The 19736-nt window shown below is 58.0% G+C and overlaps 3 protein-coding genes across 3 annotated transcripts; all 3 read left to right on the top strand.

The window, feature by feature from the left end:
- Positions 1 to 5037: 5037 nt before the first annotated feature.
- Positions 5038 to 11629, top strand: E0L32_008032 (uncharacterized protein; the record flags this gene model as incomplete). The annotated part of the gene is made up of 5 exons (XM_031142841.1): positions 5038 to 5162; positions 5219 to 5272; positions 5334 to 5374; positions 5437 to 11425; positions 11500 to 11629. 5 exons carry the CDS (start codon positions 5038 to 5040, stop codon positions 11627 to 11629), a joined length of 6339 nt encoding a protein of 2112 aa, XP_030992706.1.
- Positions 11630 to 13193: 1564 nt separating this feature from the next.
- Positions 13194 to 15682, top strand: E0L32_008031 (uncharacterized protein; the record flags this gene model as incomplete). Its single annotated transcript, XM_031142840.1, has 3 exons — positions 13194 to 13881; positions 13954 to 15518; positions 15593 to 15682. 3 exons carry the CDS (start codon positions 13194 to 13196, stop codon positions 15680 to 15682), a joined length of 2343 nt encoding a protein of 780 aa, XP_030992705.1.
- Positions 15683 to 17027: 1345 nt separating this feature from the next.
- On the top strand, positions 17028 to 19385 carry E0L32_008030 (uncharacterized protein; the record flags this gene model as incomplete). The annotated part of the gene is made up of 2 exons (XM_031142839.1): positions 17028 to 17111; positions 17178 to 19385. The coding sequence occupies 2 exons, from the start codon at positions 17028 to 17030 to the stop codon at positions 19383 to 19385; spliced, it is 2292 nt and encodes a 763-aa protein (XP_030992704.1).
- Between the last annotated feature and the right edge of the window lie 351 nt (positions 19386 to 19736).

Here is a 19736-nt window from a genome sequence, read left to right as displayed (position 1 = left end):
TGGGAGCTGTGAGCAACTGCAGATCGCAGGGCAATGCTCGCTCTATTTGCGACGCTGTCCTGGCCTGGCGGTGTGACTGTGCGACTCCCTGACTTTTCCAGCTCGGCGCTAGACCAGGGGCAATTTCGGGTGTTTTCGGGAGGACAACCAAGAGAGCCCAGGATCCGTCCAGCGACACCAAACAGCACTACGGAGTTGGCACTGCTGCTGGTCGCATGCTTATTATGGAGTGGTCATAAAATTTACACACACACGCTTCTGTTTGCCTCCTGCATCTCCACCGACTACGCTGGATATTGGAAAGGTGCCTTCTGCAACCGCCGTGGAGGACGCTGGCCGCATCCTGAGCGTTGCAACATTGCCGGAAAAGCCGATTTCGGCAAAACAGGGCGCTGAACGGCAACAGAGACTCGCCAAGAGCCCGGGAAGTCGTGATGCTATGTATGTTTGAGTGCCTTGCGAAGTAGGCATGTAGATCGTATGTGGGATTTTCCTCGAGGAGCGTTGTACAACGGCGGTAAGATGAGACCTCTGCGGACGCAGGCCGTTTCAGCCAGTGCTCAGTGTCTTAACGTTGACCGTCTCTTCGCCTTTTGTAGGGAACACCACTGACCAGCAGCCTGAACCCCGCCTCTGTCCATATCGTCATCCCCCCAGAGCAGAATTTAGGACAGTTACAAGTGTGCATTGGTGGCAGGTCACGTCGTGTGGGATGCCATGCGGAGCAGGGGGCCTGCAACCTCGCTCCTGGCACACACCAGCCTGGCTTCGTACAGAGCGTTCGCAGCAGTCCAAGAGATCCCCATCTGCACACCAAGCCCAGTTCGGCTCCAGTCCACGCAGACCAAGGCGAGCCACCACTATGGCTGATAATGCGTGTGCGTGAGTAGGTACATATGTGCGCGAGCGGGGGATCTCATCTCTTCGGACGGGCGAGGTACTTGTACAGTGGGGGGTTGCGGTTGTTTCCAAGCTAAAATGGCGGCATCGCCCTCTTGTTGGCCTGAGATAAGAGATGACTGCGGACTGCGGCTAGAGCCGTGATTGGCTGCCTGTTTTTATTTTCTGATGTCGATTCTTTTACGGCAACAAAGTATTGGCCTTGGGTAAGGGTATCCCACCAGGGCCACCACAGATGCTGCCAAAGCACACGAGATGTCGGAATTTAGCGTCGCATTGTGCGGATGCATGTGTCGTCCTCCCTCCTGCCCCGTTCCGCAACAGGCGCATTGCATCCTGTAGCACGACATGGCACGTACAGATCGCACGGGGGGAGGTGGTATGTCCTCCTACCTAGTTGGTCCAGGTAATTCCTGCCCAGCCAGAAGTTCTTCAGCAGTGCAAAGTCCGGAGTGGGTTCTTGTACTTCCACGGAGTATGTTCCGTGGTTGGACTGAATCTGGGGCAGGGAGGTGTGGCCTCTGAGAGCCGCAAGGATAAAGACCATCTCACTGCTGGAGGAGCATAGGTAGGTACCTCTGAACCTACCACTGAGAGCGGGGGAATCCAAACGTGTCGAGCGAGGACCATTCACAGGATCGATCACCGATGGCTGTTGCTGGGAAATCTACAGAGGTAAGCGTCTCCCGCACCAGTAGCGCTGCGACTTAAAGCTTCCGGCTGGCCGTCGTGAATGACTCCGAGGTTGCGGAGGCAATGATATGCAGACGGATCCAGGCTAAGACTGTATTTGAATTAATTTGCAGCGCATGTAGGGCAAGTAGGTAGGTACCTCGAGGAGGGACCCAAGGGACCCCAAAGGCACCGTTCGCTCAGGACTGTGCTGCGTCGCGGCGCAATACGATAAGGGTCCCATCAGCTTTGCCCATTCCTCGGCTAGGGGATCTCCAGCACTCACACCAGGAACGTGCTTGGTGGGCGACATCGGCCGTTCTCCCATTGAAAAGACAGGGCTGTGATTGGGCAGGGAGCTCCAGAAGTGCGTCGAGCTTGACGTCCACCACTCCGTCTAGCCCCAAGGGCAGACCAGGGTCCCGTAGCCTTAGCCTGCAGATTGAGCTCCAGATCCCTGCCGCGCATGGGTGAACCTTGTCGCAATTGCGTCTGCATGTGGGGTACATCCATGAGTCGCTGGAAGAGCAGAACGTATTGGAGGGTGAGTTTTCGTTACTCAAGGCTATTTTGCACGCTGAAACGACCTGGTACGCTCGTAATTGTTTTTTTTACTCGACTGGCGGGGTACGCCAGAGCCTCAATTTGCCCGTGAACCACGCAGCTCACACCAAAGCGGATGAATGTGTGAGGCAATGCCACCGTCTCGTGCGATGATGATCTGAGAGGGGGTGGTGGCACACTTGCGGGGTGAGTTTCCCCAGCAGTCGTGGACCAAAGACAAATCTGGAGGGCGAACAGCGAGAAACGAAAAAAAAAATAAGTTGTCGTAGGGCAACTCCCTATCCAATTGACATGTGATGCTAGTGTGTGCTGAATTTGGGGTACAGCCATGGTGGTGGGAAGGCTGGTTAGCTCAAGACGTAAAAGGGAAAAAAATATAATGAAATAAAAGCCCTTCGTCATAGAGCATATTTCCCAAGCGACGCAGATGGATGGCCCTCGTCGACATCGGCGTTTCAAGCCAAGCTGGTTAGTAGCACGCAGCATGGTGGGCTGTTCTTTGGAGGAAATGTAGCCTGACCTGAGGGCCGGTATGGCGAGATGTTTGAGCGACCTGGCTGGTCCCCCTGCTCGACTCTTTTCTCGCCCGCCACTTCTCGTTGCCTGGTAAAAGTGCTCTGTAGACACGGGAGAGTGCCAAGGAAGGGGACGAATTAGCCGTGAGATTATCAACGGCGATCAAAGAGTTGTCATTGATTTTCGTACTGCGACTTTGCTCATCGCCCGAAAATGGATGGACGCCAGATTATCTCTTGGCTGACATTGCACTGCGCCCGGTTCGTTTCTGGCCAAACACCGCTCCGGGGCCCCTGCTTTCCTGGTGGGCTTTCAGGCCATGCCAGAGCGAAACCTTGGAACTTTCAGGGCTCCCCACCACCCCCCACTTTGCTGTTAGCTCCGTCTCTTAGCTGCCACATGCTGGTCCCTAGCAGCCCTAGTTACCGTCGTCTATCTCTCTCTCCGTCACTTTTTTTTTCTTTCTCCCTCTGGCGCCTGTCGTTAGCGGCAAAGCAGTCGTGCCATCCAGCAGGGCCCCGCCAAGCCATCTGCTTCCCTCTCCTCCGAGGTCGTCCCTCTCCAATGCCATCCAGGGTACATTCTCCAGTCCCAAAACCTTGCGGGTTAACTCTTGTGTGGTGCTGAATCGACCTTGATCCTCCTCCTCCTCCTCCTCCTCCTCCTCCTCCCGCTGCCAATCCATGCCCCCCGTAGCCTTGGCCGCTGGTTTGCACAGTGAAATCCATCATAAATACCTACATCGCCACACCCTCCTTCCTCTCCCCCCTCCTTTCCTCTCTTCCTCCCTCTTGCACAATCTCTGCTTCGCTCTCACGATTCATAGCTTAGCAGGCCCCCTCGGACCCTGGTGCTTTTTGAACAATACATTGCCTATATCCTTCTGTGAAGACTGCGGATAGACTCTACTGGTAAGTTGTATGCCCGCCGTGTCCTCGCCCTCCCCACCACCGCCCGGTCCAAACATGATGTATCAAGACTCCGACGGGACGCCTGGAATCTCCGGAAGAGATTCCGGAGGAGACGATCACGATCAACTCGAGCCATGAGGGCAATTTGCCCAAATATCGCCGTTGCGAAAGGCACCGTCGACTCCCGACTGGGGTTTGAAGCGCAACTCCGGGGCGCTGACGAGACGAGACCCATGGAGACCCATGGGTCGTCTCATACTGCCACTCCACCAAAATGGCTGCCTTGAGTGTTGCGAGTCGTACACACACAAGCCCCGAATTGGAAGCGCCTCGGGGACGGGCAATTGCCTCCAAAGACCACCGCGAAATCCCCCGGCCTCTCAATTGGCGCATGCCATGATTCAAACCAAAAGCCGTCACACATGCGACCGAGAGAGATGGCAAGCCTTGGACTGTGCGCGGCCTGGACCGTGGGCGCAGAACTGCAGCTGCCACTCAAAATAATCCCACTCGAACCGGGGCATGCCAGATTACGTCGGCAGCCAGAATCAAGCATTCTCGACTGGTTCTGGCTCGAAATGGACACACATATGCCATTTTATCGCCCTATCAGCGCCCTTTCCCAAAGCCGCATTTGCACATGCATTAGGCCCGCCCTAATTGGCTCGAACGGGGCCTGTCGCTGCGTCTGCATCCCACGCAAAAGAAGCACCCGCCCGAAAAAAAAAAGATACCAGAGTGGACCTCGGGCCAGATGCGGATGCCTTCCCCACCAAAATCGCCAACGAGAGTTCATCCGGCCATTTTACTGCTGATGGACGCGTTGCTCGAGCAGGCGCTGCTGCCAATGAGCTGTGCATAGATATGATCGCATGTCTCATCATCTATGTGTCCGGCCGATGGTGGGGCAGTTTGCCGAGCATAGCGTGCTGGTTCTTTGGGAGAAAAGGGCTGTTGGGTGATTGGTGGTAGTGAACAGTGCAAACCCTCACTTTCCGGAGTTTGTGGGATACATCTTGGTCTGCAATGAGGACCTGAGTTGTGTGCTATCAGGTTTGCGAGAACAAAAGGTCTGGATTGTGGGCGGGAGGAGGGATCCATCGAGAACAAATCTCGATTTCCTGCAAACCTTCTCATCCGTCTCCTTTCCTTCTCGCAACGCAATGTCTCGCCCCCCCGAGGTACTTTAATAAACTCACGACAGTCGGAAGACTGGCCTGCACGAGACGACATTCATATGAAACGTATCCGGATCTTGAACCCGCGCCATCGGAGTCTTGAATACATCAACTGCGAACCACAAAATCATTGCCTTCGTACTTGACACTTACTAAACTGCTCCTCTCTCTAGTAACGCTGTGGCTAGAGCAGCACCGCTGCTCCTCCCTCCTCTAAGCCGACGTCGACACTCCTCGTCGATTCCCTCCCATTTTCCCAACCTCTCTCTGTCTATCGCACTCAACAGTCGCCTAGCATGGGCCTGGCTGTGGACTTCGACGACCGACAAACACACATCGAGGCTGAATCTGAGGAGTATCATCCTTATGAGTACCAGACGGAGAACAATGGCTCCTGGGCTGGAGCCTTGCCGGTGAAGCAGTACGTCTCCTGGGCTTCCCGTTCGAATCCGCTTTGCCGCTGACATGTGTTGTTAGGGGTCTTTATGATCCTTCTTTGGAGAAAGATGCTTGTGGTGTAGGCTTTGCTTGGTAAGATCACCGTCTCCGACACTCCTGGAAATCCAGACAGCCTTTCTAATACCGCCCATAGCCACATCAAGGGCAAGCCTAGCCACAAGATTGTTAGCGATGGTAAGCTCATCTCGCCCTTGAGACTCTCTGTCCTTCGAGTTGCTGATTTTGTTCCTTGTTAGCTCGCAACCTTCTGTGCAACATGACCCATCGCGGTGCTGTGGGTTCAGATGCACGAGACGGTGATGGAGCCGGTGTCATGACCTCCATCCCCCACAAGTTCTTCATCAAGAACTTTGAGCGGGAGGAGGGGATCAAGCTGCCCCCTCTGGGCCAGTACGCTGTGGGAAACTTGTTCTTCAAGCCTGATCCCGAGACACTCCAGGAGTCCAAGAGGCAGTTGGAAGACATTGCCGAATCGCTGGGCCTGCGCGTTTTGGGATGGCGAGAGCCTCCCGTAGACTCCACCCTCCTTGGTCCTGCCGCTTCTTCTCGCGAGCCCATCATCATGCAGCCCTTTGTCGTCCTCGCTTCCGCGTACGGCCCCGGCAACGCCCCGGAGATGACCGACCCGGAGAAGTTCGACGAGAGACTTTTCGAGAGGCAGCTCTACGTTCTGCGCAAGCGCGCCACGCACACTATTGGCCTGCAGAACTGGTTCTACCTCTGCTCCCTTTCCAACAAGAACATTGTGTACAAGGGTCAGCTTGCTCCCATCCAGGTCTACCAGTACTACCATGATCTGGTCAACGCCGACTACGAGGCTCACTTTGCCCTCGTCCACTCTCGTTTCTCCACCAACACCTTCCCGTCTTGGGACCGTGCCCAGCCCCTTCGCTGGGCTGCCCACAACGGTGAGATCAACACCCTGCGTGGAAACAAGAACTGGATGCGTGCCCGTGAAGGTGTCATGTCGTCCAACCTCTTTGGCGATGAGCTTGAGCAGCTCTACCCCATTGTCGAGGATGGTGGTTCCGACTCTGCCGCCTTTGACAACGTTCTCGAACTGCTCTCCATCAACGGAGTGCTCTCGCTGCCCGAGGCTGTCATGCTCATGGTTCCCGAGGCATGGCAAGGAAACACGCTCATGGACCCCAAGAAGGCTGCCTTCTACGAGTGGGCTGCGTGCCAGATGGAACCCTGGGATGGCCCCGCCCTGTTCACTTTCGCCGATGGCCGTTTCTGCGGTGCCAACCTGGACCGGAACGGTCTGAGACCTTGCCGATTCTACGTCATGGATGATGACCGCATCATTTGTGCCTCCGAGGTCGGCACTATTCCTGTTGAGCCCGAGCGTGTCATCCAGAAGGGCCGTCTTCAGCCTGGTCGCATGTTGCTGGTCGACACCAAGGCTGGTCGCATCATTGATGACTCCGAGCTCAAGGAGGCTGTCTCCAGCCGTCAGGACTTCCGGTCATGGCTTGACAACGAACTTATCACGATGCCCAAGGTCCTCGACACTCTCTCCAACGACGCAGAGTTGAGCTTGGAGGCGAAGCCGGATACCGTCGCGCTGCAAGAGGATCCCATGCTGCACGCTTTCGGCTACACCTTTGAACAAGTCGGTCTTCTCCTGGCACCCATGGCCTCCGATGAGAAGGAGGCTCTTGGCTCCATGGGTAACGATGCACCTCTGGCCTGTCTCGCCCAGGCGCCGCGCCTACTCTACGAGTATTTCCGTCAGCTCTTCGCCCAGGTCACCAACCCTCCCATTGATCCTATCCGTGAATCCATCGTCATGTCGCTCGAGTGCTACGTCGGTCCTCAGGGCAACCTGCTCGAGATGGACTCCACGCAGTGTGGTCGCCTGCTCCTCCCGAGCCCCATCCTCTCCATCCCCGAGTTCAATGCTCTGAAGAACATGTCGAAGCTCCACCCCGAGTGGACTGTCAAGACCATTGACCTTACCTTCCCCAAGAAGGATGGCATTCAGGGCTACATCAAGCACCTCGATTACATCTGCAACGAGACCACGGCCGCTATCGAGGCGCGGGACCGCATTATCGTTCTGTCTGACCGCAAGACCTCTGCTGACCGTGTTCCTGTCTCGGCTCTGCTTGCTTCCGGTATGGTCCACCACCACTTGGTTAACAACAAGTGGCGAGCCATGGCTGCTATTGTCCTCGAGACTGCTGAGGCTCGTGAGGTCCACCACATGTGTGTCCTCCTCGGCTACGGAGCTGATGCCATCAACCCCTACCTTGCTATGGAGTGCATCCTCAAGCTCAACCGCGAGAAGCTCATCAAGAAGAAGCTCACTGACGACGTGCTCATCCGCAACTACAAGCACTCGTGCGACGGAGGCATTCTCAAGGTCATGAGCAAGATGGGTATCTCGACCCTGGCCAGTTACAAGGGTGCTCAGATCTTCGAGGCTCTGGGTGTCGACGACACTGTGGTCGAGCGCTGCTTCAAGGGCACTGCTTCTCGTATCAAGGGCGTGACCTTCGAGGCCATCGCCGAGGATGCTTTCCGCTTCCACGAGAAGGGTTTCCCCTCCCGCAGCACGGTCTCCATCCCCGGCCTGACCGAGTCTGGCGAGTACCACTGGCGAGACGGTGGCGAAGCCCACATCAACGATCCCGCATCCATTGCCAACATCCAGGATGCTGTCCGCACTAAGAATGACAAGTCCTACGAGGCCTACTCCCGCTCCGAGTACGAGCAGATCAAGGCTTGCACCCTCCGTGGCATGCTCGACTTCAAGTTCGAGGACCGCACTCCCGTGCCCATCGACCAGGTCGAGCCCTGGACCGAGATTGTCCGCCGCTTCTGCACGGGCGCCATGTCCTACGGATCCATCTCCATGGAGTCTCACTCGACTCTTGCCGTTGCCATGAACCGTCTCGGCGGCAAGTCCAACACCGGCGAGGGTGGTGAGGACCCGGAGCGATCCCAGAGGCTGCCCAACGGCGACACCATGCGCTCCGCCATCAAGCAGGTCGCCTCTGGCCGCTTCGGTGTCACCTCGGCCTACCTCGCCGACTCGGACGAGCTCCAGATCAAGATGGCCCAGGGTGCCAAGCCCGGTGAGGGCGGCGAGCTGCCCGGTCACAAGGTGTCGCAGTCCATTGCGCGCACCCGCCACTCCACCCCTGGTGTCGGTCTGATCTCGCCTCCTCCTCACCACGATATTTACTCCATTGAGGATCTCAAGCAGCTGATCTACGACCTAAAGTGCTCCAGCCCCCGCTCCCGCGTCTCCGTCAAGCTTGTCTCCGAGACTGGTGTCGGTATCGTCGCTTCCGGCGTCGCCAAGGCCAAGGCCGACCACATCCTGATCTCCGGTCACGATGGCGGTACCGGTGCCTCCCGCTGGACCGGTATCAAGTACGCCGGTCTCCCCTGGGAGCTGGGTCTGGCCGAGACCCACCAGACTCTGGTCCTCAACGACCTCCGTGGTCGTGTCGTTGTGCAGACCGACGGTCAGCTCCGTACCGGCCGTGATGTCGCCATCGCCTGTCTGCTCGGCGCCGAGGAGTGGGGCTTCGCCACGACCCCCCTGATTGCCATGGGCTGCATCATGATGCGCAAGTGCCACTTGAACACTTGCCCTGTCGGCATTGCCACCCAGGACCCCGAGCTGCGGAAGAAGTTCCAGGGCACCCCTGAGCACGTCATCAACTTCTTCTACTACATCGCCAACGAGCTCCGTGCCATCATGGCCAGGCTTGGTTTCCGCACCATCAACGAGATGGTTGGCCACGTCGAGGTGCTCAAGATCAACGAGGAGCTCCGCACGAACAAGACGCAGAACATCGATCTGTCTCTGATCCTGACCCCGGCCCACAAGCTCCGCCCCGGCGTCGCGACCTTCAACGTCCGCAAGCAGGACCACCGCCTCTACGTCCGCCTCGACAACAAGCTGATCTCCGAGGCCGAGTTGACGCTGGACAAGGGTCTTCCCTCGCGCATCGAGTGCGACATTGTCAACACCGACCGAGCCATGGGTACCTCCCTCTCGTACCAGATCTCCAAGCGCTACGGCGAGGCCGGTCTGCCCATGGATACCGTCCATGTCAACATCAAGGGTTCCGCAGGTCAGTCCTTCGGTGCCTTCCTGGCGCCCGGTGTCACCCTCGAGCTGGAGGGTGACGCGAACGATTACGTCGGCAAGGGTCTGTCAGGCGGTCGCCTGATCGTCTACCCGCCCCGGGCTGCTGTCTTCAAGGCCGAGGAGAACATCCTGGTCGGCAACGTCTGCTTGTACGGTGCCACCAACGGTACCTGCTTCTTCCGCGGTGTCGCCGCCGAGCGATTCGCCGTGCGCAACTCCGGTGCGACGGCCGTCGTCGAGGGTGTCGGTGACCACGGTTGCGAGTACATGACTGGCGGTCGCGTCGTCATCCTGGGCAGCACTGGACGCAACTTCGCTGCCGGTATGTCTGGAGGTATCGCCTACGTTCTCGACATCCATCAGGACTTCATGTCCAAGCTCAACATGGAGATGGTCGAGGCCTCTGGCGTCGAGGAGCCCGAGGAGATTGCTTTCCTGCGTGGCTTGATCGAGGATCACCACCACTACACCGGCTCCGAACTCGCGGCCCGCATCCTTGTGGACTTCAACCGTGCCCTCCCCCGCTTCGTCAAGGTTCTTCCTGTCGACTACAAGCGCGTGCTTCAGGAGGAGGCTGCCAAGGCCGCCGAGGCCAAGCGTGCCGAGTACAACCTTCCCATCGTCTCCGGCGTCCAGGCCAAGAAGGAGAAGGAGAAGGCCGCCAAGCTCCAGGATCTGGAGGACTCTGTCGGCGACGTTGCTCGAGACAAGAAGAAGGCGCTCGTCCTGGACAAGACCAAGGGCTTCATGAAGTACCAGCGCCGTGCGGAGAAGTACCGCAACGCCAAGACCCGCACCAAGGACTGGGCTGAGCTGTCCAGCCGCCTGGATGAGGACGAGCTCAAGTACCAGTCGGCGCGCTGCATGGACTGCGGTGTCCCCTTCTGCCAGTCCGAGACCGGCTGCCCCATCTCCAACATCATCCCCAAGTGGAACGAGCTCGTCTTCCAGAACCAGTGGAAGGACGCCCTGAACCGGCTGCTCATGACCAACAACTTCCCCGAGTTCACAGGCCGCGTCTGCCCTGCCCCCTGCGAGGGTGCCTGCGTTCTGGGCATCAACGAGGACCCCGTCGGCATCAAGTCGATCGAGTGCGCCATCATCGACCGCGGCTTCGAGATGGGCTGGATGGTGCCGAACCCTCCCAAGGTCCGCACCGGCAAGCAGGTTGCCATCATCGGTTCCGGCCCCGCCGGCCTGGCCGCCGCCGACCAGCTCAACCGCGCCGGCCACCTCGTCACCGTCTACGAGCGTGCCGACCGCCTCGGCGGCCTGCTGATGTACGGCATCCCCAACATGAAGCTGGACAAGCGCATCGTCAAGCGGCGCACCGACTTCATGGCCGCCGAGGGCGTGCAGTTCAAGACGGGCGTCAGCGTCGGCGACGACGTGACGCTCATGGAGCTCAAGGCGCAGCACGACGCCGTCATCATCGCCACGGGCGCCACGGTCGCGCGCGACCTGCCCATCAAGAACCGCAACCTCGAGGGCATCCACTTCGCCATGGAGTTCCTGCACAAGAACACCAAGTCGCTGCTCGACTCGGAGCTCGCCGACGGGGCCTACCTCTCGGCCAAGGACAAGCACGTCGTCGTCATCGGCGGCGGCGACACGGGCAACGACTGCATCGGCACGTCGGTGCGCCACGGCGCCAAGTCGGTCATCAACTTTGAGCTGCTGCCGCAGCCGCCGCAGGAGCGCGCGCGCGACAACCCCTGGCCGCAGTGGCCGCGCGTCTACCGCGTCGACTACGGCCACACCGAGGTCCGGCAGCACATGGGCAAGGACCCGCGCGAGTACTGCATCATGTCGGAGGAGTTTGTCGACGACGGCGCCGGCAGGGTCAAAGGGATCAGCACGGTGCGCGTCGAGTGGACCAAGTCGGCCTCGGGCGGCTGGGACATGAAGAAGGTCGAGGGCTCGCAGCAGTTCTTCCCCGCCGACCTCGTCCTGCTGTCCATGGGCTTCCTCGGGCCCGAGGCGCGCGTGCTCGGCGACGAGATCGAGAAGGACGGGCGCAAGAACGTCAAGACCCCGCCCGGGCAGTACTGCACCAACGTCCCTGGCATCTTTGCCGCCGGCGACTGCCGCCGCGGACAGTCGCTGATTGTTTGGTAAGTTTTCCTTTTCACTTGCCTCACCGGCTTTCTCTTTTGGACTCAAGATTTACTAATACGTGATATCACAGGGGCATCAATGAGGGTCGCCAGGCTGCCCGCGAGGTCGATCTGTTCCTGGAGCACTGCACCAGCCTGCCTGTCACCGGCGGTATCGTCAAGCGCACCGCCCAGGAGATCTTCAGCGTCATTGCTGCTTGAGAAGGGTGGACTGCTTAAAGGAATGAAATAGGAGAATGAGAAAATGACTAGACACGTCAGGGCGCAGATATAGGGAGGCAGGCTTGTTTTCTTTTTCCTTTCATCGCATTTTCCCCATCGTATCCCATCTTTTTTTGCGCTTGATACCACTTGTCACCGGGCACAGATTCCTCGTCTTTGGGAGTTGGCGCGCTTTTCGAGACCGGAGAAAGGGAAGAGAGCAAGCAAGAGAGATAGCAACCATGTCCTTGTGTGTTTTGATCAGTTTTGTATGTCCTGTCCTTTTTACGCTGCATGGTTCCGGATCTTGTTTCGCGATTCTGCGTGCATTTTTATTTTCGCGGTCATCTTGAAAAAAAAAGAATTGTTTCCGAATCGTGTATGTATTCTTCAGCCTTTGCTTGAAAATAAGACATACCTAGGTGGATAGCATACTATCTTGCATGTGGGCTTTTATATTCGTGACTTTGTACCTTGTGATTGCTATGGACGAAGGGCGCTCGACAGAGACATGGTGGCCTTGGATCAGCTGCTTGAGATGGGCCAAGGCAGACAGACTCTCATCCAATATAAGACATACAAGTTCTTGGAAGTCGACTGCTGAGTTTGATATGTCCAGGCTTCTAGTGATCGCCACGAGGAGTTGTCATGCTCTGGTCTTTGACTGCCGATAGGGACATCTTGCTTCCCTCTTCTATATCTCGTGCTTTCCCTTCCTTCTTCTTTCTCTCCCGGTTCTGCTCGACCGTTTAAAAGCAAAGAGCTGGCTCCCTACTTGTCCAGAGTTTCCTCAGGTGGCACATGACGTTGTGGTTGGCCGTCATTAGAGTTTCAGCCCTCCACTGTGTGTTCAGATTCCTGGACCGTAGTACCTAAGATCTGGTAGGTATCTAGTTACATGCTCCGTACCGACGTCGATGGGCCGAAAATCCTTATTAGCCTCATCGTCGCGATCCGCTGCCACGCTGGGTAAGGTTATTATAACTGAATGGAACGCGTGGTTTCTGGATGTCAGGTCAAATGGGAGGGACCCTTGTCTCGTTCTTTGACAGTTCTCGAGCAGCAACAGCACACGTGCTTCAAATACAAGGCTGTGATAGGCCAATGGCTCCCAAGTGCGCCAAAAGGTGTAGGTGGGGGTTTTCTTTTCTGCTAGCGGGCGATTGGGGCCCTCTTCGAGCTCCACGCATGTGCTAGCCTGCCGGCAGAACGCCAGGTCTGCCTCACTAGCCGCTGGTTCATGTACCCTCCAGCTCACGATAGATGGGCATGCTACTAACAACTCAAACCTGTGGCTTGACCTCTGTTCCTGTCTTGTTCTTTTCTTATCTTTTCTCTGTTTCAATTCGCACCTCCCTCGTCATCCATACCTTGATTCTTGGTCTTGCCTCCATCGGCGCAGGGCCTGCTGTTGCTTGTGACGTCGATCCTCTGCTTCAATCGCTGTAGGCACTGCCAATTGCAATTGAGGAAGTTCGACCAACACACAGTACCTGTCGCGAGCATCACTTGTCGGGCCCCCGTGGTACGGACTGCCAGCACTGCTGAGCGCCCGCTGCCCATCATGCGCTTCGGCAAGACTTTGCGTACCTCCACGTATCAGCCGTGGAAGGACAAGTATATTGACTACGCCAAGCTCAAGCAGCTGCTTCGTGACGACAAGGCCGATGAAGATGACTCGGACTGGACCGAGGAGGACGAGAACCGCTTCTGTGATGAGCTGTTCAACGCCCAGCTCGAAAAGGTCGCCATGTTCCAGGAGGACACCGTCCGCAGCCTCCGAGAACGGGTCGATACCAACTTTGAGCGCCTGCGCGAGCTGACCCCATCCCCCGATGAGGGCGCGCAGCCCGACCAGGCCGCCGCCAGTAGCAGCACCGCCGCAGGCAAGGGCAAGGAGAAGAGCGAGATCACCGTCCAGCGCCTCAAGGATATCGAGAAGGAGCTCGACCAGATCGTGGACGAGGTTCGCGAGCTGAAGAAGTACAGCAACCTCAACTACACCGGCTTCCTCAAGATTGCTAAGAAGCACGACCGGAAGCGCGGCAGCCACTACCGGATCCGCCCCATGATGCAGGTGAGCCTGGCCAGGCGGCCCTTCAACTCGGAGAAGGGCTACGCCCCGCTCCTGAGCAAGCTGTCGGTCATGTACGAGGCTATCCACCAGTACCTCGACGACGAGGAGACACTCCCCGTCGACCTCGGCAGCCAGCCCGAAACCCACAACGGCGAGAGGTATACTGCCTACAAATGTAAGTCTTGACGACACCGCCTCAGCTCACTCGACGATGAATCGTGTCATGCTAATGCAATGTATTGCACAGTCTGGATCCATCCCGATAACTTGCTAGAGGTCAAGACCATGATTCTTAGACATCTACCTGCCCTCGTCTACAGCGACTCGTCAGCCAAGGAGCCCGATGCTAGCACGGACCCTACCCTGACCTCGTTGTATTTTGATAACTCCAACTTCGAGTTGTACACCAATAAGGTGGAACGTACCGGAATAAGGTCATCTGTCCGCCTCCGATGGTACGGGCAGCTCTCTAACAAGCCCGACATCCACATCGAGCGAAAGATCGTCCAGGATAATGGCGTGAGCGAGGAGCTCAAGTTTGACATCAAGGAGAAATACGTCAAGCAATTCCTGGATGGCGAATACAGGATGGAGAAGACCGTCTCCAAGATGGAGAGGCAGGGCGAGACGACCAAGGAAGTTGACGAATTTAAGACTACGGTGGACGCCATCCAGAGCTTCGTCCAGGACAAGAAACTCGACCCCGTTCTTCGCGCCAACTACGTTCGGAGCGCGTTCCAGAAGCCCAATGACGACCGAGTTCGCATCTCCATTGACACTGACTTGGCCTTCATCCGCGAGGACACCCTGGACGAGCGACGTCCCTGCCGTGAACCGTCCGAGTGGCACCGCAGGGATATTGATAATAGGAACCTGACCTATCCCTTCAAGGACCTCGCGTCCGGCGACATCTCGAGGTTCCCCTTCGCCGTCTTGGAGATCAAGCTGAAGGACGGCAGCAACAAGAGGCGAGCGGCCTGGATCGAGGACCTCATGGCATCTCATCTTCTGCACCCGAGCCCTCTCTTCTCCAAATTTGTGCACGGCGTTGCCGTGCTCTTCGATGACTATGTCAACCGGCTGCCTTTCTGGCTCAGCGACCTGGAAACGGATATCCGTAAAGACCCTCAGGTTGCCTTTGAAGAGGAAGAGAAGAGGAGATCCCAGAGGGCTACTGATGAATTGGCTGTGGGTGTGAGTAGCTTGTTGGCCAAGGCCGGGTCATTCAAACCGTCCAAGAGCTCGCCCATCGCCAAGTCGTACCTCGCAGAGCGCGCCGCCGAAGACGCCGCCAAGCCTACACCGGAAAGCGTGAGGAGGTATTCCCAGGCCGTCGACGACGAGACGACGGTGGCAGAAGAGTCTTCCCAGAACTACGGCGCAACCTCGTCAGTGTTGCCCTCCTTCTCTCTCACGAGGTACTCCAAGTGGAAGCGCGCCCAGAGCCAGCCGCTGCCGGAGGGCGTCGAAGAGCCGACGGAATGGATCAAGAACACTGGCCCGCTGCAGATCGAGCCCAAGGTGTGGCTGGCGAACGAGCGCACGTTCCTCAAGTGGCAGCACATCTGCATCCTGCTGGGCGGCCTGGCCGTCGCGCTCTACACGGCGGCGGGCGAGAACTTCCTGGCCGAGATGATGGGCATCGCCTACATTGTGATTGCCGTCTTTGCCGGTCTCTGGGGCTACTACATGATGCAGACTAGGAGGCAGATGATCGTCGGCCGCAGCGGCAAGGACTTTGACAACATGTTTGGCCCGCTGGTGATCAGCGTGGCGTTGATGGTGGCCCTGATTCTGAACTTTGTCTTTGCTGTAAGTACATACTCGCTGGGTAGCAGACTGTCCACGATGAGGCGAACCTCTTTGCTAACGTCTTGATGATACAGTACAAATCGGCGTTTGAGAAGTGGGACGAGGCCAACAAGGGAGCTGGGTTCAACGAGACCTCGGCACTGCCTTTTGTCGACGAACTGTAAAACTACGAGGGAAGCGGATGAAGCTTAAGGGTCATCGAGACTCTGTCTGTCAAGGGCCAGAGTCTACCCTTTTGGCTTGTTCATGTGTCAGGTGGTGTGAATATCTAGACTGCATTGGATTACACGGCTATGCCTTCCGAGTGCGCTACAGGAGGCTTTTGTAAATTGTTGTTCACCTGCTTTCGTGGGGTAGGATTGTGAAGAACCAGGCATAGCATGGCGAGGAAAATTAACAAAAGAAACATAAAAGAATTGAATCTGCAGTTTGTACCCAGTACTGTTCATGATGTCGAGTCTACCAGAATGGGCCGAAGGTGCATTTCTTAAAGACAAAGTGCTTACAATGAATCTGGATGGCTTAATTCTCGATTTATAGGTGTCTGGACCAGGTAGCCAATCGATTACTCGGGGTTCTATTCATGCCTAAAGGAAGCCTCGGACAGCTCCCCCGGCATGGGGTGAGTGGCTGCTGTCAATCAAGGATTTGTTTCAGTGTGACATGTCTCATGTGGCCTTTGCATGTGTGTCAGGGCTGCATGCACCACCACTTCTTGCACTTGGGAGATGGGAGCTGGCAATCGTCAATGGCAGAACGCAGCGTGGTGGCTCCTTGGAGTTTGAAGTGGTGGCGGGCTTTGGGCATGTGGCCACCTGCAGATTGCTGCAGTGTTCGTTATTCATTTGCTCGGCTTCCAACCTCAATCAGATTCACACTTGCTCATTCTCACGTTGCCGCGCAGACCGCTTGCTTGCGATCACGCACCACCGAAAATATCAATCCTCGGCAACTCAGCAACTCAGCAACTCCTCCAACTTCGCCCTTGAGTTTTCTCCCCCTTACCCTAAAGCATACCAACCCTCCCTTAGGTAGGGCGCTGCAGAAGAAAAGACACTGCATATTGCCAAAACTCTGAGAGGCAGCCCATTTTCCTACTATAACCTATTGTATCGCCTCCTTGCATTTCTCCAGCCCCAGCTACAGCTACGTCAGCTCATGAGCGCTGGCGGTGCTGCCCGACACCTCATGACGCGGACGCCGGCACTCAGCCATCCATGGATCGCCGCTGCCACACCACTCCCGCCAGACTCCGGACCAAAACGTCGCATCTAGTTATGCAGGAGCAGAATAACGGCATATCGCATTTCAGGGTTCGCGTCAAGTCGCGTTGACCAGATTTATTTTCTTTCTCGCCTGCCTAGCCGCCTGCAGCGCTTTCAACCCTTATCATTTATCCCTGTGCGCCGAGCTGGCCTGTTCCTCCGAGTTTCGGGGGGCCAACAACACAGAGGGAGTACGACAGGATATGATTTTATGACATTCAATGAAAACGATACCACCGCAATAATGAGCGAAGAGAAAGAGAAAGAGAAGACGGGCTTCTGGGGGTTATTTCGGGGTGGAACCCTGAGCCGGAAGCTCACGAAATCAGTAGGCTATTCTTATATGCGCTTGCTCCGATAAAAATCGCCATACTCATACTGACACGCACAATAGGGCAGAGACAGGCCTGGGAGGGTAAACGGAGGCAGCAATGGATCACCATCTAGGAGGGATCGCAGGCGGACATCCTCGCCGCCTGCAGAGGTTACCAGCTCCAGGCGCCGGCCCCGGCGACCCAAGTCGGAGACGGTCAAAGGCAAGGGCCTCGACACAGCCAACGGTCACAGCCGGTCCTACGAACAACACGTTCCGCTGACCGAGTGGCCGCCCTTGGGCATCAACAGCGACGAGGAGCTCACCCTCGGCCAGGCCATGGAGCTCATCTCGCGCGGCGTGCCCGTGCACCGCGGTCACAAACGGCCTATCCCGCATGCCTCGGACCACTATTACGCACTTTTCGCAAAGACGGCCGGTCCCGGGCATCGACGAGATGATGGAGACGAGGAAGGCGAAGCCACGGACGCGGCTGATTCTCACGAAGCCATGACCCAGCTTATGACCCTTAAGCTCGGTGGCGCATCGGGTAAAGGCCACCGACCGGAGCACCCGTGGGAGACGCTCGAGCAGCCGAGTTATGCTTTCTGGTTTGGGGATCGCCCGGGAACCGTGACGCTGAATCGATGGGCGGCCATGGGGAGTGTGGTGCCCCCATCGATCGCGCTGCGAGATTCGGGCGTTGCGCCGAGGGAGGTAGACTTGGCGCAGATCTTCCAGAGGCTGAAGGATCTCGAGAGAGGACTCGAGGACGATGATGAGGAGCTGATGTACAGGAACCTGTACCGCAAGCTTCTCAAGGACCCGGACAAGTTCCTCAACCCGCACAAGACACTAGACAAGCAGATCACGGACTTGATCATGGTGCTGTCGCGGCCAGACTGGATCGATTTTACCAACCCGCGCAACCAGATCGTCACGCGCTTCATCTTTGACACGGGCCATACGAACCACCAACAGTATGTCAAGTTCTTCCACCAGCTGCTGCTGACGCTCGAGCTGGACCTGCGCATCAACTCGAAGCAGCACGGCGACTGGGCCAAGGAGAAGCTGCTGCAGGCGCTGCCGCCCACCATACAGTGGGGGCTGGCCCTCTCGCGCAGGTGGCGCGACTTTGTGCGCGTCGAGGCCTTTGGCAAGACGGCCGACCAGGTCCGCCTCCGCCTCAAGCTCCGGCGGAGGCAGGTCAAGATGCTCAAGCGCTTCGCGCAGATCATGAAGTGGCCCAACCTCGCGGCCACGGTCGCGGCGCTCAAGCAGCGCGACGCGGACTCGAGCCTCGACGCCATCAGCTCGCACGCCATGGCCTTCTTCAGCGGGCTCGTCATGCCGGGCCCCACGTTCCCCTTCGTCATGATGAACTCGCTCATCGACGTCGACCCGGACCCCGCGACCGACGACCTCGCGCTGCTGACGCACCTGCACCCGCACTGCGGGTTCCAGCACCGCAACAGCTACACGTACTGGACGTCGGCGTCGGTCGTCGGCAAGGTCCTCGCGCCGACGTGCCGCGAGGTCGGGGGCTGGGTGGGGCCCGCGCGGCCGACGGTCGACCTGTCCCGCTCGCAGATCGCGCGCATCCGCTCCCGCCGGCCGCGGCAGTCGGCCATGTCGGCCGAGGACGTCAAGTCGATGGCCGAGCGGTCGGACCCCCTCGGCCCGCCGACGCAGGTCTTCCCCGTGAAGGAGTACGCGCTCGTCGCCGACGACGACCTGGCTGCCGCCGGCGACCGCCACCGCCACCACCGCCGCCGCCACGAGGACCCCGTCGACACGGTGCGCATCGAGATGCTGTCCCTGCGGCCCGCGCCGGACAGGGCGTCGGAGCCGGGCCCCGCGTGGTGCGACGCGTCGGTGCAGTTCGCCATCGACGGGGTCAGCTGGCCGCTGCGGCTCGCGTACGACGTCGAGTTTGTGTGCGCCTGGCCGTGCCGCGCGGGGCCGCACCCCTTGTTCTTCGACTACACGTACGCCACCGTGCGGGCGGACGAGGTCGTCGACGTGCGGGAGTGGGGGGTGCCGGGCGCGCTGGCGAGCAACAACGGCAGTAGCGGCGGCAGCGGCAGTAGCGCGGATCGGCTGTCGCCGCCGCCGGCAGCGCGCCGTGGGAGTAGCCGGCCGCCGCCCGTCGTCAGCAAGGGCGGGGACGACGAGAAGGTGCTCGTCGTCGAGGCGTTTGGGGTCCCCGACAACGAGGTGCTGGCGCGGGCGTGGTGTGCGCACTGGGGGCTGAGTGCGGTCGTGGCGGATGTTGGGCGGACCTGGTGAGTTTTTTTCTTTTTCTTTCTGCTTCCTCTTCTGTGAAATTTTGTCTTGAACAGAACACCCCCTGATGGCTCGGAGATCTGGGAGAGGGGGTGAGAGGTTGAGCCCTGGACGCTAATGGTTTTTTTTTTTGTACAGTGCTGCGTGTGCGATCCGCGAGGCGTACGCTGCTACGCTGACGGTGGTGATCTTGGTCGAGGACCGGGAGGGGGATGGGGATGAATGAGCCTCGTCACGGGTATGGGCTTTTACTACGACTGGAAAAGGAGGCTGCTTTTTACGGGTCGGCGGGCTGCCGAGGTCACACGGTTTTGGCAAGAGATGGGATATCTTCGCTGATGGGTTGACGGGATG

The sequence above is a fragment of the Thyridium curvatum genome (assembly GCF_004353045.1).
Source record: "Thyridium curvatum strain D216 chromosome Unknown NODE_51_length_304177_cov_85.428264, whole genome shotgun sequence".
In the NCBI taxonomy this organism is placed as follows: Eukaryota; Fungi; Ascomycota; class Sordariomycetes; order Thyridiales; family Thyridiaceae; genus Thyridium; species Thyridium curvatum.
This window is presented reverse-complemented; position numbering and strand designations above follow the sequence as displayed.